A 24,450-nucleotide genomic window follows, 5' to 3' on the forward strand; every position below is an offset into this window, starting at 1 on the left:
CTGTTACTTGGTTAAGTAATGTTGGTTCAGCCGTTGCTGTTCCAAGTTTGGTTAGCTAGGCTTTCCTCTTGTGTGTGCTGGTTCAGAATCTCACCACTATTCTTATCCATTCTTCTCTCGAAGTATGTCCGTCTCCTCGGGCACAGTTTCCCAGACCGAGTCTGGTAGGAGCGGCATAGAGGGAGGAGCCAGCCAACACTATCAAATTCTTAAAGTGCCCATGCCTCCTAGTGGACCCGTCTATACCCCATGGTACTAAATGGAACCCCAGTGTCCTCATACCATCAGAACAAAGTCTGATGGTATGTTCTGAAAATAAAAGTCTTCTTTAATAAACAAAGTATAATTTGTGTCGGTACCGCATTAAAAAAACAACAAAACCCAGTGATCTTGATGTTGGAATGTGACGAGCAAGAACGTCATAAAACGGCCTTCACACAGGGCGAGACAAGCATCAGAAGCAAAGCAAATGGGTTAATGAAACCGAACATTTCCTTTTTTTTTTTTACCTTTTTTTTTTTATACACTGTGGAACTGCATAGTTAAATGAGATCATATCGGGGGTAAATACAATTAGCCGTAGGTCTCCTTGGCGCGTGGTTAGGTATTGCTTATACTGTATGCAGCATTTACAGTACCTCCGAACTCCGATTTTTTTAAACTATGATTTTTATTACTATTTTCAGTAAACAAATTCACAATAAGGGGCTGCGGCCAAAAATCCATGCGTCTGAGATGAGACAGGTCGCGAGTGGGGCTGAGGTGCCATTGCCAGCATTTCTACACTATTACAAAAAGAACTTCCTTCCCTCTTGGCTAACTGAATTGACCCTCTGGTCTCCATGGACAAATTCTCTAAGTGATCCTCATTTAAGGGCATAAAAAAATTACTCTGGATATTTATGATTTATTTGTAAATGCAAATGGCATGGCTGTATACACACACACACACACACACACACACACACACACACACACACACACACGATGGCAGTTGACTGTGTACAAAACAAATTTCTGGAAGGATAGTTTTATTTTGTACAGTTATAATAATTCTTTTTTTTTTTTTTTTTTTTACAAAAAGTTAAAAAAAATAATTTAAGTTTTCTTAATTAAACCTTCTAACACCCTCTTTTGGCAGTAAGGATGGCTGACCAGACCAAGCAGTTATTTCTTGCAAGCCACCAGGACCCGTTCCAGCTGCTTCTATGCCTAAATAAATCTGCCCCTTAGGAAGAACTACAATAAAGTTATTTCTAGCCAAATCTTTCTATTTTAAAGTGAAATTCGTGATTGGTAACCAACATATGGCCTACTCCATTTTCCCGGTGATTTCCGACTGCACATGCACAATCTCTGGGGGAAATGGCAACCACACTATTTTCCCATTGAGTTCTGCAGCACCAAGGCACGTCTCAGATGGGTATGGGTGCAGGCCCCCCTGGCCCTGCACCCATTACAGATACACCACTGATCCTCCCAAAAAACGAACACCATAATATGCATACAAGTCATAGACATCATGTGTTAAGAAGAAAAGACTTACCACAAGCTTGATAGTAATTTTGGCACTCACAAACCCAAATGTTAACGTGTAAAGAGCCGGGTGTTTGTAGAATAAGTCAGTTGCTGACTTAATGTAAATCATTAGTCCCAGTGTAAGAACCAGTCCAATATGAAGGCCAGGAGAAAGAACGCTGGTTCCCTGTCAAAAGGTTTAAAATGGGTGTTTATTATGTCATTCTTCTTAGGACTTCCATGGTTTTTTTAGAAATAGTATTTGCAGAACCTTTAGTTACATTCTTGTCAATCCAGACTAGTAATTTTTCAAACTTATACAACCTATGTAATAAAAGCAAATGGAAGCTAAAATTATCTTTTCTGACACAGGACCTTCCAATATAATGAACAATCTTGACTACTGTAGTGATTTTCTTTGTATTTTCTTTCTGGAATTTGAGTTCTATTTGGTAGCATGGACAGTCTCAGAAAAGCAGTGCTGTGGTAGAATTATCAGAAGTCCACCATATGCTCCAGAACAGCTTCAGGGTGGTGTACAGTACACTGGACCAATGATTAAAGCTACACCTTTCTCCCATTACTACTACAAAGCTTCATTATATTATATATCATATTTACAAAACAAGGCGTTGCTAACATACTGTACGTACAAAAGAAAATAGCATACGTTTTATCAATCCACTTACGGCTACAGTAGATCCATTCTTGCCTACTCCACCGCTGAGAATCACTCTAAAATAGTTGCTGCAGGAATAAATTGTTCCCGATATGATCCCAATAAGAGGAAAGACTTTTAGTGGTAGTCCAGTCATAGGAATCTTAGAATAAAACATAAAATGTGTAATATTCAACATAATGTTTACTATTTCGAAAGGGGATATGAAAGTGCTGTGCCTAATAACTGCTGGTGTTACAATACAGTTGTGCTTGAAAGTTTGTGAACCCTTCAGAATCTTCTCCAAATTTCTTTTACACACGACTGTATCTTACTTCAAGAGCATGTAGACATACACACTCACATTTTTAACAATGGAAGATGGAGTAGGTTTTTCTGAGGCGCTCACAGCTGCCGAAAATTCGCCCATCTCCAACAAAATCGAAACACCGTAAAAGCGAGCAAATTCATAACATCAAGCGCTAGGAAATAAATCAGGAACCAAACCTTCCCTTGTGTCTAAGCTAAGGCGATTCCTATGAAAAGTGGTTTCTTATCCACTTTCCTTCCAACCGCATGTCATACTTGATTTCACTCATGTACCAAATAATATGCAAAATAAAGGTATCTTTGCCATGGTAAGTAATCAGATGACCATACCCCAAAACACGTTGGCAGCAGAAAGGAGCACATATACCTTGTGATACACTTTCTTCACCTTGGGAATTTTTTTTTGACCATTGGGGTCCTGATTGAGAAGGATTGTCCGGACCCCTACTTGTCAGGTGGCATATACCAACTACCCATGGCCCATTCCTTGTAAAACATGCTCGTGTAAAACATGCTCCAATGTACTTTATATGTATTTTGAATATTTTTGTATTTTAACCTTTGTGTTGGGTGGAACACTTCCGATTTATTGTAGAATAAATACCCTTGTTTTTACAAATCTTCCGGCTTCGTGGACATTGAAAAAGATACCTTGATGCGCCTAAATTCATCATCTGAATTGTGAGTTGGGGTACGCCAAATATATTTGTAGAAGCGATGAAAGAAACCTTGATATGCTTGAATGAATTCACATAATTGTGTGTTGGGGTACGCTCATCTGATTACTTACCATGGCAAAGATACCTTGATATAGTGTGAGCCTTGGTACGGAAAACATAGGAGAGAAAGAAACCCTTATGTGCCATTCACCTCTATGAATTATTTGGTATGGCATCTATCAACCAAATGGGAAAGCTGGTGGAGGCCCCTTCAGAAATTTGCACACAGGATATAAAGATCATTTCCCATACACAGGGGAAAACTATGATTTTGGATGTTGAACTTTGATTGATATGCTTCACCACTGTATTATTTATTTTCATTTTGCATATTATTTGGTACATGAGTGGAACCAGGTAAGACATACGGTTGGAAGGAAAGTTGATGAAGAACTGCTTTTCATAGGAATCTCCTTATACACAAGGGAAGGTTTGGTTCCTGATTTATTTCCTAGCGCTTGATGTTATGAATTTTCTCGCTTTTACTGTGTTTACACTCACATTTTTACTTGCACCCGGGTATGTTGCATTTTTTTTAAAATTTATGATTCAGTCAATGTGTTCAACACAAAAGATCGTAACCACTTTTTACACATATTTGGGATTTTAAATCAAAGCGCAAGTGGGCATAAGGCCTAATTAATACATAAGCATAATAGTATCACTGAATAAACCAGAAAAAAGAAGCGCTTATAAAAATAAACAATTGTATTTAATCACATTATAAATACAAGGTCACAGTCAATAAAACATATTTTCAATATGTTCTATGCCCTTCATGGAAAGGACCTTTATATCACCACTATGTTCCTGGGTGACTTGTCTGGGAACACTATGGGTAGTCACAGTCTTAAGAATGAGTCTCCTATGTTTCAAAAACCTTGTATTAAGCGATCGAGTGGTCCTACCAAATTATTGGATACCACAGATGCAAGTTAGTAAGTATATAACAAATGTAGTTTGGCAATGTATAGATCCTACAATATCAATTTTAGCATTTTGTATATCCTTAGGGGATGAAAAATCATGGCTTTCATGTCTTACAAAGTTACATGTAAAGTTACATGTAACACATCTCGTCTTCAAACATTTACAACAACCATTTTCTGATTTAATTATACTTGAACCACCAGAAGCTGATAATTGAGAGTCTATTCACTTTTCTAAATACTAGTTTAATGTTGTCTTCCAGACAACCTGAAAGTACCCTATCCATCTTTAAAACCCTGGTGGGAGGTCTGACTGACGGCAATCTCATTCAACCATCATGGGCGAGAACTAACAACAATATACACTGTTCTGGGGGTCTGAGCATAACGTGCCTGACCAAGCGCCAGTACAAGCTTGCAACAGTATCTATCTAAGGGGTCAATTCAATGGGTCTGGGACTGAGGGCCGACAGCAAAAAGGTCGACACACCTTAGGTCAACACCAATTGGTCGACACACCTAAGGTCGACGTGGACAAAAGGTCGACAGGAACAAGGTCGACATGGAAAAAGGTCGACATGAGTTTATATTATTTTGGTGTCGTTTTCTTCGTAGAGTGACCGGGAACCCCAATTAGTGCACCGCTTCGCTCGCCATGCTTCGGGCATGGTGCCTTCGCTCCGCTACCGCTTCGCTCGGCACACTTTACCGTTCCAATCGTAATCCACGTGGATCGTAAAGTATGAAAAGGATCCAAAAAAGAAAAAGAAAAAAAAAATCGGGAAAAAGTCATGACGACCTTTTTCCATGTCGACCTTGTTCCTGTCGACATTTTGTCCATGTCGACCTGAGGTGTGTCGACCAATTGGCGTCGACCTAAGGTGTGTCGACCTTTTTGCTGTCGACCTGGAGTCCGGATACCAATTCAATTTGCCGACAGTTGAATAGTGACGGGAATTAGGTCCCGTCACTATTCAATTCTGCTCATGTTAAGTCGGCAAATGCCCGTTCTCCCAGACTTAACAGGTTGATTTGTCGGGAGAACGGGCATTCTCCGACTTAACTGCCCGGTGCGATGCAGATTCCCGACAGAATCAGCATCGCGCCAGCACTTTTATTGGATTTCTGGTCTCACTTCTTCCCCGGGGGTGCGAGAGGAATTCCCGACAATTAAGTGTCATATGGCGCTGTATTGAATAGCGCCGGGAGTTAATTCCCGGCGCTATTCAACTGTCAGCAAATTGAATTGACCCCTAAGACTGTTACTAAACTAATCTATTCTAAGACTAACAGCCACCGATACAAATAAATACTACGGAGAGCAACATTGTATATAAAAAACAAAAACTCTGCATTTATACCAGTCTAACTATTGACATTGGATCATCCATTATATTTCATGTTTTATTGACTGTGACCTTGTATTTATAATGTGATTAAATATAATTGTTTTTTTTTAAAGCGCTCTCTTTCCAGTTTATTCAGTGATACTGAGAAAAAATATAGGTGAAGGCGCACAGATATATGGAAAAACCGACTGCTGTTTTGATGCAAATTATAAATTTATTAATAATTAAAAATATATTCTTAAAATACACACAATTGTAAAAGATTTTGGTACATTTACCACAAGACCAACAAACAATGAAACTGTTAATTCCGCACAATGTTAATTATTCCACACAGACTGATGGTTCAATTAATACATTACTCCTTCAGGAGTTCACTTAACCACATGTACCTAATCTAGAAAATGGTGATCATACTCCTCCAGCAAATATAATCAGATTCCATGCACATATAGATTTAAATGATTTTTTAGTCCCAAGCAAAAAGCTGTTAGTTGTGCAGAGAAAGATGGGAAACTTAATTACATGCACCTTAGATGATATAGAGAATTAGTAAACAAGTTCTCCTTCAGCTGATATTTTAGTCCAAAAGAAAAAAGCTGTTAGTTATGGAGAATTTAAATTATGAACCAGAAGGCTTAATTGCATGCACCTTAATAGATGAAATAGTTCTCCTTCAAATAAATTGCTTTACTTTCATACGCACATGAGGTCATAACATGAATTCAAATGCCAGCTGAATAATGGTTTATGTTGAATTAATGACTGAGTTCAGAGCATGCATGCACCATTTGAAGAAAGGTATAGCTGGTGTGTGAAATGGTAACCGATACTTCACCCGTATGTGAGTCTCAGGAGCGCTCCTGTGTTGAAAGACCCGTGTGTCCTCCTGGTTGTTCCTCCTGCTTGGTTCCCAGTGGCCAGGGTCCCGATGTCTGATGCAGGGGATGGAGGGCTTGTAGCTAACCACGCGGTCGTGTAAGTCACAGCAGCTGTGGGATGGTGGAAACGCCGATGTGTGTCGCGTGCTGCGACTTCCGGTTTCGGGCTTCCGGATTCTTGCGTTCCACCTGCGGTTCACTTGAGAATAAGTCACCTGACGCGTTTCTCCGCCCACAAAGATGGCGGTTTCATCAGAGGATGATACGTTCATTCTCCTGGTCTCTTTTTATCCCCTCCAAGGGCTCCCAATTGGACAATTAGTGTTAACTCTTCATTTCCCTTAAACTAAGGTGCATTCCTATTTAACCTTGTTAGCATTATTTTTATAACACAGCAATAGTTAATATATACATTATTAGCTTGTTAATACGTCTTTACTAGTATTTAAAAAATACAAACAGTACATATTATTAATATTGAGGTGCCTGTCAATTAATTATAAAATTGAATAAAAAATAAAAATAAATATAAATATAAAGGAACATAATTTTCATTTATTTATATAGCCATCCAAAAACCATTTAATACCTGATAACTATAAACAAATATGTACATGTGTGTACACACATAAAGAGCATGTACACAACATGTGCATAGAACGATAAATAGATTAGAGAAAATTTCTCTTGTATACATTTTTCAATTATTATTGATAATTCATATTTGTTTGGCAGATACTTTTTATAAATATAAAAATATATATATAATTATATTTAGCAAAAAAACCCAGAAAGTCAATGAACAAACAAATAAATATGGATATTATATAGCTCAAACAGATATATGTGTATATATATAGATAGAGAGACATGAATGTATGTCTGGGGAAGAGACAGGCATACATTCAATTAACTCAGGAAGAGACAGAGAACTTATATAAAAACAGAGGACTTCTATAAAGAAAGAAAAATTAGAAAATTATGTGAGAAAGCAGACAAAACCCCATATAAAGATAATCTGACAAATGATGAACGTAGAGCCCTCAATAGTTTGATGATGGATGAAAATATAACCATTAAGAAAGCCGATAAAGGCGGGGGTCTCGTAATCCAAAATACGAGTGACTATTTAAAAGAGGCGTCCTCCCAGTTGGGTAATAAACTGTTCTATCAAGTTCTACCTTCGAACCAGACATTGGTCTTTCAGAGGGAACTTAAGGTCCTCTTGGACGATGCCCTAGACAGGGGTGCAATTTCCAAAGATACTTGGCAGTTTATTTTTACCCCTTATCCCATCACTCCAATTTATTATCATTTACCAAAAATTCACAAGACACTTATTTCACCCCCAGGTCATCCCATTATTTCTGGTATTGGGTCTATCACCTCTAATTTGTCACATTTTGTTGATGCACATTTACAAAAATATGTCACTAAGCTGGAATCGTATACGAGGGATACGACACAATTTTTAAATATCATCAAAGAAATAAAATGGAAAAAATCATATCATTTCCTCATATGCGATGTAGAATCGCTTTATTCCAATATACCCCATGAGAAGGGATTGGAAGTAATCACTCAGGTGTTGGATAAAGATTCATCCTTGGAAGAGAAACTGAGGATGTTTATAGTGGCATCAATAAAATACATATTGGAACACAATTATTTCACATTTAATAAACAATTTTATTTACAGACACGGGGTACCGCTATGGGGACCAGGTTCGCCCCGAGTTATGCCAACCTCTATATGGGTGCACTTGAGGATGCGCTCATTTGGGGTGCTGACTTGGGGGCGAATCTGGTCCTCTATAAGCGGTACATTGATGATTTGTTTTTTATTTGGGATGGGGATTTAACTTCGATCACTTCATTTGTTAATCACCTTAATTGTAATGAATTTGGTTTAAAATTTACGCACTCTGCACACCCTCACTTTATAACTTTTTTGGACGTTGCACTCCTGTCTGGGGCAGAAAATATAGAAACTAAGACCTTCTTTAAGCCAGTAGACACAAATAATTTCCTTAGGTATGATAGCAGTCATCTACGTGCTTGGCGGGACAATGTCCCCAAAAGCCAATTTTATAGGATCAAAAGAAATTGTTCCAGTCAAAACACATACCAAGAACAGGTCAAATTAGTATATGAAGCTTTTGAAGATCAAGGTTATCCTCCTCATATCCTAAAGAATGCGTTGGAGGACACTAATAAGAAAGATAGATGTGTATTACTTACAAAAAACACAAAATAAATATAATATTAGTGATTGTGAGAATAACCACAATTATAAAACTAAAGATAAAGGTACCAATAAAACGAGTGGTCAAAGTAAAGGAGAAGGAAGAAAGGAAAGTGGGGATACCTTGGTTTTTGTGACCCAGTACAACACTCATGCTGCGGATATCAGGAGAATTATTAATCAGAATTCAGCTATACTGAAAGCAGACACCATATTAAATGTAGGATCTGACACCAATTTGAGAGTAGTTTATAGGAAGTCGGATACATTACAATCGAAACTAGCCCCTAGTCTGTTCGGGAAAAGAAAACCCAAACAAGAGACTGATAAGATAGAAAAAAGTTTAGGTATTAAGAATTGGATATTAGAAAGACCGAAGGGTTTCTTCAAATGTGCCAAAAGCAGGTGTCTCACTTGTGACTATGTTAGCACTAGGAAAGTCACCAGCTTCAAGTCCACCATCACAGGAGAAGTACATCACATGGAGGACTTCACTAATTGTGAGTCCTCCTATGTTGTGTATTTACTCACCTGTGGGTGTGGCCAGCAATATGTTGGTCGCACCATTAGGAAATTTAAAACACGGTTCTTAGAACATAGACGCAATATTCTGAAGAAAAGTGTTTTACATAGTGTTTCAAGACACATGAACCATTGTCAACAAGGGGAGCTAAAAAACATGAATATATGTATAATTGAACAAGTTAGATTGACCGAAAGAGGGGGGGATAGATTCAATCTGCTATGCAGAAGGGAAGCCTATTGGATATTCCGACTGAAGACATTAGAACCATTAGGGATGAATGAGAGCATTGAACTTAACAGTATATAAGAATCATGATGTTCTCCCCTATTCATATATTAATAATACTAATAATCATTATAATGATAATGACAATATTAAAAATTAAAAATTAAAAATATAAATGAAAATAGAAACAAAAATAAAAACAATAAAAATGACAATAATACTGGAAATAGGTAATGGAAATAAAAATAAATAAATATAAATAATAAAAATATAAATAAAGACTATCGAGTGTCTAATGGTGAATACCAAAGATCAAACAAGAAATACCAAATTTCGATTTTGAATTTCTTTTTCTCTTTATATAAGTCCTCTGTTTTTATATAAGTTCTCTGTCTCTTCCTGAGTTAATTGAATGTATGCCTGTCTCTTCCCCAGACATACATTCATGTCTCTCTATCTATATATATATATATACACATATATCTGTTTGAGCTATATAATATCCATATTTATTTGTTTGTTCATTGACTTTCTGGTTTTTTTTGCTAAATATAATTATATATATATTTTTATATTTATAAAAAGTATCTGCCAAACAAATATGAATTATCAATAATAATTGAAAAATGTATACAAGAGAAATTTTCTCTAATCTATTTATCGTTCTATGCACATGTTGTGTACATGCTCTTTATGTGTGTACACACATGTACATATTTGTTTATAGTTATCAGGTATTAAATGGTTTTTGGATGGCTATATAAATAAATGAAAATTATGTTCCTTTATATTTATATTTATTTTTATTTTTTATTCAATTTTATAATTAATTGACAGGCACCTCAATATTAATAATAATATGTACTGTTTGTATTTTTTAAATACTAGTAAAGACGTATTAACGAGCTAATAATGTATATATTAACTATTGCTGTGTTATAAAAATAATGCTAACAAGGTTAAATAGGAATGCACCTTAGTTTAAGGGAAATGAAGAGTTAACACTAATTGTCCAATTGGGAGCCCTTGGAGGGGATAAAAAGAGACCAGGAGAATGAACGTATCATCCTCTGATGAAACCGCCATCTTTGTGGGCGGAGAAACGCGTCAGGTGACTTATTCTCAAGTGAACCGCAGGTGGAACGCAAGAATCCGGAAGCCCGAAACCGGAAGTCGCAGCACGCGACACACATCGGCGTTTCCACCATCCCACAGCTGCTGTGACTTACACGACTGCGTGGTTAGCTACAAGCCCTCCATCCCCTGCATCAGACATCGGGACCCTGGCCACTGGGAACCAAGCAGGAGGAACAACCAGGAGGACACACGGGTCTTTCAACACAGGAGCGCTCCTGAGACTCACATACGGGTGAAGTTAAGTATCGGTTACCATTTCACACACCAGCTATACCTTTCTTCAAATGGTGCATGCATGCTCTGAACTCAGTCATTAATTCAACATAAACCATTATTCAGCTGGCATTTGAATTCATGTTATGACCTCATGTGCGTATGAAAGTAAAGCAATTTATTTGAAGGAGAACTATTTCATCTATTAAGGTGCATGCAATTAAGCCTTCTGGTTCATAATTTAAATTCTCCATAACTAACAGCTTTTTTCTTTTGGACTAAAATATCAGCTGAAGGAGAACTTGTTTACTAATTCTCTATATCATCTAAGGTGCATGTAATTAAGTTTCCCATCTTTCTCTGCACAACTAACAGCTTTTTGCTTGGGACTAAAAAATCATTTAAATCTATATGTGCATGGAATCTGATTATATTTGCTGGAGGAGTATGATCACCATTTTCTAGATTAGGTACATGTGGTTAAGTGAACTCCTGAAGGAGTAATGTATTAATTGAACCATCAGTCTGTGTGGAATAATTAACATTGTGCGGAATTAACAGTTTCATTGTTTGTTGGTCTTGTGGTAAATGTACCAAAATCTTTTACAATTGTGTGTATTTTAAGAATATATTTTTAATTATTAATAAATGTATAATTTGCATCAAAACAGCAGTCGGTTTTTCCATATATCTGTGCGCCTTCACCTATATTTTTTCTTGGTTGCATATTGCATATCGGGTGGATATCCAGGTCCACGTTGGGAAGGCAGACGATTATAGGTTGTTCTTTCTTTTCTCTTTATTAAGAGAAAAAGTACAAAATAATCTAGCGCCAGACACTTTGGTTTCTGTTGGTCTTATTCAGTGATACTATTATGCTTATATAATCGAGATCCAGATTGTCTTATAGGAGCAGCTAATTTACTCAGTATTGAGGTGCTTGAACTGATAGTAATTCTATAATTATGAATTCTTTTATATGTGCACCCAATTCCTTGTATGTTTAGATATATGAATTATATCTGAGGAAATCACTAATTAACACATAGCTTGCCAAGCAAAACAAAAGTCCTGTCAAAAATGTACATACATAGTGTGTGTGTGTGTGTGTGTGTGTGTGTGTGTGTGTGTGTGTGTGTGTGTGTGTATATATTATATATATATATATATATATATATATATTGAATGCTGTAGATGATGTTGATAGAGGACTCCTTTTAGCATGCCATCATCTTCTGCATGTACTACAGACCACACATGTAAAGCTGGATACACACTGTAAGATTATCTGTCCAATCTGGCTTGAATTAAAATCTGGTAATGTCTGGGAGCAAATGACAATCAACCATTTGCTCCTAAAATTCAGAAAACAGACAAAAATGGTTGTTTGGATAAATTGGTTACATCAAACAGTATTAGCCAATTTGTCTGAATGACCACTGTTGTCTGTTTTCAATTGTCATTTGTTCCCATACATTACGAGATTTTAGTTGCAAACAGAAAGATAGGACAGATAATTTTATAGTGTGTATCCAGCTTTAGTCTATATCTGAAAGGGATCCTATTGCAGCAACAGGATTTTTCAGTTTGTGATATTAGAATATCTGTGAGCCCTTCCCTTAATACAAGCATTCCCAGTAATATCCATGCTTGAGCACAGGTGACTTACTTAGTACGTCAGTTAGTTTGATTTACCCAACTGTGCTGAAGCCTGGATATCAACCTGGGCTTACACTATACAATTAACTGACTGATAATCTGCCAGGTCTGGCTGGTTGGAATGAAAATATGTTAATGTATGAGAGCAGATAACAATCGACCATTTGTTCCCAAACACTGGAAAAAGGACACAAAAGGGGATATTCAATTGTTTGAAAAGTCAGTTGGGTGTCTGTTTTTTCCTATCTAATAGACAGGAAAAAACAGACATCCAACCGACTTTTCAAACATTTGAATTCCCCCCCCAAAATGTTGTTCATGCAAATTGGTTAAATCCGCGACTGCCAGATAATTGCATAGTGTATGCCCAGCTTTAGTGTGCCTTGAGGACAGAGGTTTGGAATGCCTGCCTTAATAACACTGCTTAAAAAGAAGCAGCACTGCTATCTCCTGATCTACATAGGGGTTGAAGAGTAGGATCGAACATTGCAAAATCAGTCCAGTCAAGCATAGCTTCTAATGTCATAGCCTTCCTTGCCTGACTTTAGGTGATAGCTCTACTTTAACAGCACATGCAAGGCTAAAAAATGGAGGCAACATGATACTTCTGAATCAGTGATGTTAAAGTAAGGAACAGAAAATCACAGGAGAGTGACTATAAATCAGAGTTAAGACTTGCTTATAGGACTCCACTCTTTATTCTTTAAGATAAACAGATCCGTATTATATATTTTTACTGCATGCATACTTCATTTAGACCAGTGGTTCCCAAACTTTCTTGAATAATGGCACCCTAGAGTATCAGCATTATTTACACAGCACCCCTAAGCCAAAAGTTTTAGTGAGAAATTCTGCAAAAATTATTAAAATGAAGGTCAATTGTGCTTATCTGTTCTTCTTCAGTTCAGTTATGTGGTGGTGGACATGGCTGTACTTCTGTTTGTCCACGTATTTTATGGTTGGCAGCCACAAGCACTGCTCTGGCCTACCACCGTGACCATAAAGACCATGATTTGGCTCTGAACCGCCAACCCGTGGTACCCCTACAAGTGCCCCGCAGAACCCAGTTTGCGAACCACTGATTTAGACACTAGTTATCTTAGTAACAATATAATTACCTCAAGATCTGTCCGGTCTCAAGAAAGCTTCCATTGGCAGCAGAAAGCAAAGAGAAACAGATGAATGCCTCAACTATGCTCTAGTTTCAGAAGGAAACCCTCTAAAAGTGTGGGAGTTCAGACAACATTAGTACAGAACAGATTTTCCCCTCTACGGTCTCTGCAATGGGGTGTATTTGCATGTGGGGTACCTTTAAAAGCATCTAGCTTTCCCGCTTATTGAGAACATACACACACCTTAATACTTTATAAAGTCGACAACTATTCATGTTGACTCATTTACTAATTTCACATACAGATGTGGCTGTGGTCATTATTGCAACACCCAGTTTTGTCTTACCACTGCTGTTCCCAAGTGTAAAGTGCAACAGAATATGCTACGCTATATTATACCATGTTCACACTGGCATATGGCGGGTTGCACCCGGGACTCGTGCACGAGACCTTCCCTGCTTGAGACCCCGTTCAGACTGGCAGCCCAGACACGGCATACTGCCGTGTCGATGACATCACCGGGTCACATGCGGGGGCGGCGCTTGGAAATCAGATGATCTACAAGCACCGCCTGCTCGTATAGTGTGGTAGGGTCCCGGAACGCATCGATCCGGGTACACTTGTTCACACTGCGCCTGACCCGGTATTTACCCGGGAATAACCCTTCTTTATTCCCGGATTGAAATACCGGGTCAGGCGACCCAGGAATTTGTCCTGGACCCCCTTCACACTGCACATAAACCCGGATTACTGTGCGTTCATGTGCAATAATCCGGATTTTTGATAGCAGTGTGAACGAGGTATAAGAAACTGTAAACAATAATAATGATTAAACCCCTTTAATAGGGTCACAACAGAAATGGCATATAGCTCTTGTGTACAAAGTAAGGGTTTAATCATACTATGTTCTCATATTATGGTGATAATGAATAAACGTTATGTTTTATTATGTTCTTATGTCCATTGTACTCTTAGGGAGCACCAACAGCTTTTTCCAGAAGTCCATACGCATGGTTATTTTTCTGGATCGGAACTGGGTTATATCTATATTTTGATATTTGTTAGGTATGCCTAAAAAATCTGTGCAGTCAGCACACTCCTTTCTTTAATCATATTACCTCATAGTCCCAAAAAGTTGTTCCGCAAAATGCAGACAGCAAAAAGACCACGGTCACAGATAGCTGAAGTTCTGTTACGTCAATCCTTAGAACAGAAAAAGGGTGTTATATTTAACATGCTGAAAGTATGATAAAAAGATAATTTTCTCCAGGGAGTGACAATGAACCAATTGTTAGAATCTTTTAATGCAACACCATTACCAAATGGCACCTGGCTTGACTTCTGTTGAATGTATAGGATTACAGATATGTAAATACCTACACAGATTGCAAGCAGGGCCCTCTTACCTCTACTATGGGGGAGATTCATTTGTTTTATCCCCGAGGCTACTGCTTAAGGGGCCAATATGGAACAATTCAATTGTTGTTCTGTTTAGACGAACATTAGCAGAGGGGGTGACATTTCTTCTCACGGGCTCCTGAGGTGCAAGAAGAAATGTGTGCCAAGTCCGAGGTTTAGGTTTCCAAACGGTAGTTTGTGCACTCTAATCAGGACTTTACATGGGATTAGCCGCTATTCACGGGCGCTATATACCTGGTCTAGTTGGGCGCAATCAGTGCAATAACAAAAAACAATATCTAAAATGCGACTCCCGATCTCCTGTCACTGTAGATGGGAGATTGGGTGCGCAAAAACAATTGAATCTCCCCCTATGTCTGACTGATATTACCCAGTCTTATTACTGTTGGTTACCAAATGTAAATCACAATGGAATACTCTGGCACTATATAGGTAATTTAATAATAATAAATGCTTGTTTATAATGCTACGGAGAGATGAAGGTGGTACCAATACATAACCCAGGGGGTTGGATGAATTTAAGACACAGTTATTACTCAGACAATGCTGTTAATGTCCCTGGTATACTTTATGAACAATTACTAATATTTACATAAAATGTCAACCAAAACTCCCTAGACAAAATGTGACGTTGATATTGCTAAGGAAAACTCTGTACTTTAACTCTGACAATGTAAGCTAATGTTTAAAAATACAGAAGACAATATGATAGTTTATGCAATTATTTATCAACATTTACGTCTATAGCACCAGCATAATACGCTGGGCTTTACAATTGTTAATCTGAGATTAACACCATAGGGGCAAAGGGCAATATGTGTGATAAGGGAGAAAGTCAATTTACCAGCTGTCGGGATCCCAGCTGTCAGGATACAGACGCCAGAATCCAGACACCCGGTGAAATACCGATGGTCGGAATACCGACTGCCAGCTGGAATCCCCACTTGGGTGGTGTTCCACGCCACCACCCGAGGGGGAAAATAACCCTGTGACAACCTAAGGTCGCCACTGGGCCCGTAGCATATCGAGCCCGCGAGGGGACACACTGCACTTGCCGCCGGTATCTCAGCTGTCGGGATCCCAGCGTCGGTCTCCTGACTGAATGTTTAATATAGGGGTAACTATATATAGTTCATTATTAGGTATTAATTTATTATATGTCAACATACAATACCTTACATTATTGCCATACATGAAAAATCGTTCATTGTAAACTTACTGGTTTAACTTTTAATATTCTTAAATATTACACTTGCATAAAACAAACTCTTTAAGGGACTTCGCATAGGACTATGGAATTATAATAAGGTAACAATTAAAAGTAACTTACACTCCAAACCTCAGTGTGCCGGACACATACGTCTGCCACTGAGCACAGAAGAACATGAACATGCTGACAAAGCAGCAGTAGAACATCCAGCTGGGCATGGTTCCAAGTCTCACCGCACCAATTGTCCCCACTGCAACAAACACTGCACAGGAAGAGATCACTCATTACAATTAGGAAGAAACACCCATTTATTGATGCTAACTTTGCAATTATAGGTTAAAATAAAAAGTTAAAATGTAGCTGGATTAGAAAATATGAATGATGCTAAGCAATAAAGTATAGATCCGGCTTCTATCACAAATCACATAGCAAAATCGTTATAGAAGTATATTACCTATAGATATAGAGTCACATCCGTGGTCAAATAGTTCTCCAAGTGGAGAGCTACTGTTTGTCCTTCGTGCCTGTTTTCCATCAATAGCATCCAGTGACTGGTAGACAAACAGACCTAAGGCACAGAGCAGGAATGCCCAAGCTGGAGCCTGTGGAGAAGGATGACTGCTCGTCAGCAAGAGGAAAACAAGACATTTACAGGCGGAATAAGCAGGAAGTTCTGTTGTTCTGGGGAGCAGATGTTTTCTATATACATGACAATATCCAATTAATACTTCTCAAATTAATTTAAACAGTCATTAAATTGCTATTTCCATTTCATCTGTGAACGTCTCTAACTATAAAGGTATTAATTTACTTAACTAAAACAAATAAAATATTTAAAATAAACAAGAAAAAAAAATATTGATGATTGCAAGATAAAAATAAACAATGCTTATTATTGCAATATACAGTATATCACAGGATGAAATACAGGTTGAGTATCCCTTATCCAAAATGCTTGGGACCAGAGGAATTTTGGATATGGGATTTTTCCGTATTTTGGAATAACTGCATACCATAATGAGATATCATGGTGATGGGACCTAAATCTAAGCACAGAATGCATTTATGTTACATATACACCTTATACACACAGCCTGAAGTCAATTTTAGCCAATAATTTTTATAACTTTGTGCATTGAACAAAGTGTGTCTACATTCACACATTTCATTTATGTTTCATATACACCTTATACACACAGCCTGAAGGTCATTTGATACAATATTTTTAATAACTTGTGTATTAAACAAAGTTTGTGTACATTTAGCCATCAAAAAACAAAGGTTTCAGTATTTCACTCTCACTCAAAAAAGTCCGTATTTCGGAATATTCCGTATTTCGGAATATTTGGATATGGGATACTCAACCTGTACCGCACTAACTGGTTAGTTGAGTATACCCATGGTGTAAAAACAGGTGCCCATGTTTTTAACCCCTATGTTATTCTGTCAGAGGAATACTGCAGCAAAGTGTTAGCAAAGGACTCACCTTGAGTAAAAATAGCAAAGTAAAGTAAGGTTACCCTGTCCTCTATGCCTATGACCCTGGCCTTTAGAAAGTGACTATAGAGAAGCTAGAAATAATATAATGTGTCATCAAAGGAACTATAGCTTGCAGTGTGCATGTTACAACATATGACTATTTGAAATGGTCAACTGTCATTTGCTTCCATCCATTACCAGATTTTCGTACCAACCAGCCAGATTGGAAGATAAATCTTTTGGTGTATAGGCACCTTTAGATGAATTTTAGCAAAGTACCATGCAATACAGGGGGAACCAAAAATGTGTGATTTTGGATAAGGGATACTCAACCTGTACATCTTTTGTGCCAAATGACACCAATACATTCAGAAAAAACTGCCCCTTAGTTCTACTTTTTGGACCTGTTTGTGTTTTCTGTAAAGTCCTTGATAAAAAAAAGTCCCTTGACATTCACTGGTTCTCTCTTTTTAAAGCTGTTTTCCCATTGAGGTGAAACAAGATTAAGCCATACTTCATTTTAAAAAGTGCTGTTGAGACATCTCACAATCACTGTTCACATCTCTTCTGACTTCATATACAAAAATTGACTCGTATAGTAACTATGCGGGGGAGATGGGAAGTGCCCTGTCCCATCTCTAAAAAACATACGGGATTTCCGCACTGCAGGGTGTTATTATATGGTGACCACCAGAAGGTACAGAGGGATGCGGTCAGGATCTCGGAAGTCAGGATCCTAACAGTCAGAACCCAGAGAGATCCCAAAGGCCTTGGGGTTAGCGGTAGGCAATAGGAGGTTGGGTTGGGGTAAAAATACTTCTTGAAATCAGTCAGGATTCTGACCGTCGGGATCCGGCTGTTGGTATTCTGACTGTTGGGATCCCAACTGCCAGGATTTTGTACCAAACCCAGTGTAGGTTACAGAGATTGCTGCTTCTTATCAAGACTCAGTAGTTTTCCACCCTGCACTGTCACACTCACAACTTTTTGTTGTTCGTAATGCACATTCATCCAACACTACATTAAATCACTTCTTGAGTGGTTTGGGAAATAGGACTTCCAAATGCATGTTTAGAAAGATGTTTTCCCATAGTTAAGGGACAAAATCTGAAGAAAGGGAACCCTTCAATGAAGGTAGACACTATTATTATTATTATTCTTTATTTATATGGCGCCACAAGGGATCCGCAGCGCCCATTACACAGTACATAATAAAATGAGCAAACAAGAAAACAGCACTTACAGTTCAAAACAATATAGGACAGGTATAGAAAACCCAGGATTAGGTGCCATCAAAGGGAGTTGGGAGTATATATAAGAAACTGTTAATAAATAAATAAGATTGTGTAAGTAAAGGGCCATACACACTAGTAGATATTTTTCAAAGATCTGAAAGATAACGACGATTGTGAACGATATATCGTTCACACAGTCCAGTGTGTATGGCCCTCCAATCAACGATGCGCGCACCCTTGCTCGTTGATTGGAGGTCGGCAGTTAGCCGTGCTGCCTGCTCAATGTGAGCAATGTCACTTGTGAAATCGTTCATCACGGCATGTATGTACGGAGCCGCGATGCGCAATGTGCACAATGTGACACTGCTCACCTCCCCTCCAGCGGCTCCCTCCCCGGCAGCGGCTTATATTGAACCCATTATAATTAATTTTAGATTAAGTTGGTGGCACAGTGGGTTGGTGGAACAGTGGGTTTATAACTTCATTGGTGGGGCAGTGGACGGAGACGCTGAGCGGTCAACGGCTCAGCTAGGTGAGGCACTCCTAGCGACTTGAATAAAGGACAACAGCAGGGCATGCGTGTAGACGTTTCAATGCCTTTATTGCGGCATTGTCATCAGGTCTTTTATGCCGCAATAAAGGCATTGAAACATTGTCTACACGCATGCCCTGCTGTTGTCCTTTATTCAAGCCGCTAGGAGTGCAGCACCTTTGGACTTTGTGATTATTATCTTTGGAGGCACCCAGCGCAGTAACGCGGCCTTAATGGGAGAGCCGGGCACTCTGGCGCGCGCGCGTGTGTGTGTGTATATATATATATATATATATATATATATATATATATATATATATATATATATATATATATATATGTGTGTGTGTGTGTGTGTGTGTGTGTGTATATATGTATGTGTGTATATATGTATGTATGTGTGTGTATATATATATATATATATATATATATATATATATATACACACACACATACACACGCGTATATATGTATATATATACAGTATATATATATATATATATACACACATACATACATATATACACACACACACATATATATATATATATATATATATATATATATATATATATATATATATATATATATTATATATACACATACACATACACATACACACACACACACACACACACACACACACACACACAGCTCAAAAAAATAAGAATTTACTTACCGATAATTCTATTTCTCGTAGTCCGTAGTGGATGCTGGGAACTCCGTAAGGACCATGGGGAATAGCGGCTCCGCAGGAGACTGGGCACATCTAAAGAAAGCTTTAGGACTATCTGGTGTGCACTGGCTCCTCCCCCTATGACCCTCCTCCAAGCCTCAGTTAGGATACTGTGCCCGGACGAGCTTACACAATAAGGAAGGATTTTGAATCCCGGGTAAGACTCATACCAGCCACACCAATCACACCGTACAACTTGTGATATGAAACCCAGTTAACAGCATGATAATAGAGGAGCCTCTGAATAGATGGCTCACAACAAGAACCCGATTAGTTAACAATAACTATGTACAAGTATTGCAGACAATCCGCACTTGGGATGGGCGCCCAGCATCCACTACGGACTACGAGAAATAGAATTATCGGTAAGTAAATTCTTATTTTCTCTGACGTCCTAGTGGATGCTGGGAACTCCGTAAGGACCATGGGGATTATACCAAAGCTCCCAAACGGGCGGGAGAGTGCGGATGACTCTGCAGCACCGAATGAGAGAACTCCAGGTCCTCCTCAGCCAGGGTATCAATTCGTAGAATTTTGCAAACGTGTTTGCCCCTGACCAAGTAGCTGCTCGGCAAAGTTGTAAAGCCGAGACCCCTCGGGCAGCCGCCCAAGATGAGCCCACCGTCCTTGTGGAATGGGCTTTTATTGATTTAGGCTGCGGTAATCCTACCGCAGAATGCGCCAGCTGAATAGTGCTACAAAACCAGCGCGCAATAGACTGCCTAGAAGCAGGAGCACCCAGCTTGTTGGGTGCCATCAGGATAAACAGCGAGTCAGTTTTCCTGACTCCAGCCGTCCTGGAAAAATAAAATTTACAGGGCTCTGACTACGTCCAGCAACTTGGAATCCTCCAAGTCCCCAGTAGCCGCAGGCACCACAATAGGTTGGTTCAAGTGAAAACCTGAGACCACCTTCGGGAGAAACTGAGGACGAGTCCTCAACTCTGCCCTATCCATACAGAAAATCAGATAAGGCCTTTTACATGACAAAGCCGCCAATTCTGACACACGCCTGGCCAAGGCCAACAGCATGACCACTTTCCACGCGAGATACTTTAGCTCCATGGTTTTAAGTGGCTCAACCAATGCGACATTAGGAAATCCAACACCACGTTGAGATCCAAAAAGTGCCACAGGAGGCACAAAAGGAGGCTGAATATGTAGTACTCCTTTAACCAAAGTCTGAACTTCAGGCAGTGAAGCCAGTTTTTTCTGGAAGAAAATCGACAGAGCCGAAATCTGGACCTTGATGGACCCCAATTTGAGGCCCAAACGTCACCCCTGCTTGCAGGAAGTGCAGGAATCGACATAGTTGAAATTCCTCCGTCGGGGCCTTCATGGCCTCCCACCAAGCAACAAATTTTCGCCAAACGCGGCGATAATGTCTTGCAGTGACATCCTTCCTGGCTATGATCAGGGTAGGGATGACTTCCTTCGGAATACCCTTTTCCTTTAGGATCCGGTGTTCTACCGCCATGCCGTCAAACGCAGCCGCGGTAAGTCTTGGAACAGACAGGGTCCCTGCTGCAGCAGGTCTTGTCTGAGCGGCAGAGGCCAAGGGTCCTCTGCCAGCATCTCTTGAAGTTCCGGGTACCAAGCTCTTCATGGCCAATCCGGAACCCCGAGTATGGTTTTCACTCCTCGCCTTCTTATTATTCTCAGTACCTTGGGTATGAGAGGTAGAGGAGGAGACACATAAACCGACTGGTACACCCACGGTGTCACTAGAGCGTCCCCAGCGATCGCCTGAGGGTCCCTTGACCTGGCGCAATATCTTTTCAACTTCTTGTTGAGGCGGGACGCCATCATGTCCACCCGTGGTCATTCCCAACGGTTTACCCGCATTTGGAAAACTTCTGGATGAAGTCCCCATTCTCCTGGGTGTAGGTCGCCCATCGGAGAATCCTTGTGGCTTCTGCCATCGCCATCCTGCTTCTTGTGCCGCCCTGTCTGTGTACATGGGCGACCGCCGTGATGTCGTCTGATTGGATCAGTACCGGCTGGTTCTGAAGCAGGGGCCTTGCTTGTCTTAGGGCATTGTAAATGGCCCTTAGCTGCAGAATATTTATGTGAAGCGAAATCTCCTTGGAAATTTCTTCCCTGTGTGACTGCACCCCAGCCCCGAAGGCTGGCATCCGTGGTCACCAGGACCCAGTCCTGTATTCCGAATCTGCGGCCCACTAGTAGATGAGCCCTCTGCAGCCACCACAGCAGCGACACCCTGTTTCTTGCTGACAGGGTTATCCGCTGTTGTATCTGTACATGGGACCCGGACCATTAGTCCCACAGGTCCCACTGGAACGTCCTTGCGTGGAGTCTTCCGAATGGAATTATGCTTCGTACGAAGCGACCATTTTTCCCAGGACTCGTGTGCATTGATGTACCGACACCTGTCCTGGTTTTAGGATGTCTCTGACTAGAGATGACAACTCCTCGGCTTTTTCCACTGGAAGAAACACTCTTTTCTGGTCTGCGTTCAGAAACATTCCCAGGAACAGAAGACGTGTCGTCGGGACCAGCTGTGACTTTGGAATATTGAGAATCCAGTCGTGCTGTTGTAGCACTTCCCGAGAGAGTGCTACCCCCACTACCAACTGTTCTTTGGACCTCGCCTTTATCAGGAGATTGTCCAAGTACGGGATAATAAAAACTTCCTTCTTGTGAAGGAGTATCATCACTTCGGCCATTACCTAGGTAAAGACCTTCGGTGCCGTGGACAACTCCAACGGCCGCGTCTGGAACTGATAGTGACAGTCCTGTACCACATATCTGAGGTACTCCTGGTGAGGGGGGGGAATGGGGACATGCAGGTACGCATCCTTGATGTCCAGGGAGACCCTGTAATCCCCCTCGTCCAGGCTCGTAATAAGCGCCCTGAGCGATTCCATCTTGAACTTGAATCTTCTGATATAAAAGTTCAAGTATTTTAATTTTAAGATGGGTCTCACCGAACCGTTGCGGTACCACAACCACTGTGGAATAGTAACCCCTTCCTTGCTGAAGGAGGGGCACCTTGACAATTACTTGTTGTGATTATAGTGTTGAATATCCACCAACACCGTCTCCCTGGCAGAGGGAGGTGCCGGTAAGGCAGATTTTAGGAAACGGCGGGGGGAAGAACGTCTCGAACTCCAGCCTGTACCCCTGAGATACTACTTGAAGGACCCAGGGATCTATGTGAGAGAGCCCACTGTCCGCTGAAATATCTGAGACGGGCCCCCACCGTACCCGGGTCCGCCTGAGCAGCCCCAGCACCATGCTGTGAACCTACCGGACGCAGGGAGGACTTCTGCTCTTGGGAACTAGCTGTGTGTTGCAGCTTTTTTCCTCTACCTTTGCCTCTCGGCAGAAAGGATGAGCCTCTAGCCCACTTGTTTTTCTGGGGCCGAAAGGACTGTACTTGATGATACGGTGCTTTCTTTTGTTGTGGGGTAGCCTGTGGCAAAAAATTTAATTTCCCAGCAGTAGCTGTGGAAACGAGGTCTGAAAAACTATCCCCAAACAGTTTTACCCCCTTATAGGGCAACTTCCATGTGCCGATTCGAGTCGGCATCGCCTGACCATTGCCAAGTCCATAACCCCCGTCTGGCGGCAATGGACCTAGCGTTTATTTTTTATGCCAGCCGGCAAATATCCCTCTGTGCATCACGCATGTATAAGACCACGTCTTTTATATGCTCTATTTTCAGCAAAATATTGTCCCTATACATAGTTATTTTCAGACAGGGAATCTGACCACGCAGCGGGAGCACTGCCCATCCATGCCGAAGCAACGGCTGGTCGCAATATAATGCCCTAGTGTGTGACCATATCTTATAGGGTAACCTCCTGCTTTCTATCAGCAGGTTCCTTCAGGGCGGCCGTACCCGAAGACGGTAGTGCCACCTTTTCTGATAAGCGTGTAAGCGCTGTATCTACCCTATGGGGTGTTTCCCCGCGTGACCTATCCTCTGGCGGGAAAGGGTACGCTGCCAATAACAGTTGTAGAAATTATCAATTTCTTACCGGGGGAAGACCACTCTTCCTCACACACCTCATTTAGTTTCTCAGATGCAGGAAAAACTACTAAGTTTTCTCTCACCAAACACAATACCCTTTTATGTGGTACCTGGGGTATAATCATAAATGTGTAATACATTTTTCATTGTCTCAATCCTGTAACGGGTGGACCTATTTGGAGGGTACACCAGTCTCATCGATGTCGACACTGGAGTCAGTATCCGTGTCGACATCTGTGTCTGTTATCTGAGGTAGCGGGCGATTTTAGAGCCCCCCATGACATTTGAGACGCTGGAACAGGCACAAGCTGAGTAGCCGGCTGTTCCGTGTCGTCGGCCTT

At 40.2% G+C, this 24,450-nt stretch overlaps 2 protein-coding genes across 5 annotated transcripts in view; one reads left to right on the plus strand and one right to left on the minus strand.

Moving 5' to 3' along the window:
• The window catches only part of SYCP3 (synaptonemal complex protein 3), a 596,881-nt gene that overhangs the window by 472,155 nt on the left and 100,276 nt on the right, over positions 1-24,450 (plus strand). The window contains exon 9 of one of the 3 annotated variants that reach the window (XM_063927816.1): positions 1,142-1,553. The exons of the other annotated variants lie outside the window; for them this stretch is intronic. Coding sequence (XP_063783886.1) covers positions 1,142-1,144 — 3 coding nt within the window. The 3' untranslated portion in view covers positions 1,145-1,553. Of the gene's footprint in view, positions 1-1,141; positions 1,554-24,450 lie in introns of those variants that run through there. 3 annotated transcript variants of the gene reach the window in all.
• Positions 1-24,450, minus strand: part of CHPT1 (choline phosphotransferase 1) — a 107,369-nt gene that overhangs the window by 36,301 nt on the left and 46,618 nt on the right. For both annotated transcript variants that reach the window (XR_010179539.1, XM_063927812.1), the window contains exons 2-6: positions 16,585-16,732; positions 16,251-16,392; positions 14,620-14,704; positions 2,208-2,339; positions 1,547-1,705 (exon numbers count right to left, since the gene is read on the minus strand). Coding sequence is in view for 1 of the 2 variants with exons in the window: in XM_063927812.1 (XP_063783882.1) it covers positions 1,547-1,705; positions 2,208-2,339; positions 14,620-14,704; positions 16,251-16,392; positions 16,585-16,732 (666 nt within the window). In the remaining variant the exon portion in view is untranslated. The remainder of the gene's footprint in view (positions 1-1,546; positions 1,706-2,207; positions 2,340-14,619; positions 14,705-16,250; positions 16,393-16,584; positions 16,733-24,450) is intronic.

This window comes from Pseudophryne corroboree, chromosome 6 (genome assembly GCF_028390025.1).
Source record: "Pseudophryne corroboree isolate aPseCor3 chromosome 6, aPseCor3.hap2, whole genome shotgun sequence".
Classification (NCBI taxonomy): Eukaryota; Metazoa; Chordata; class Amphibia; order Anura; family Myobatrachidae; genus Pseudophryne; species Pseudophryne corroboree.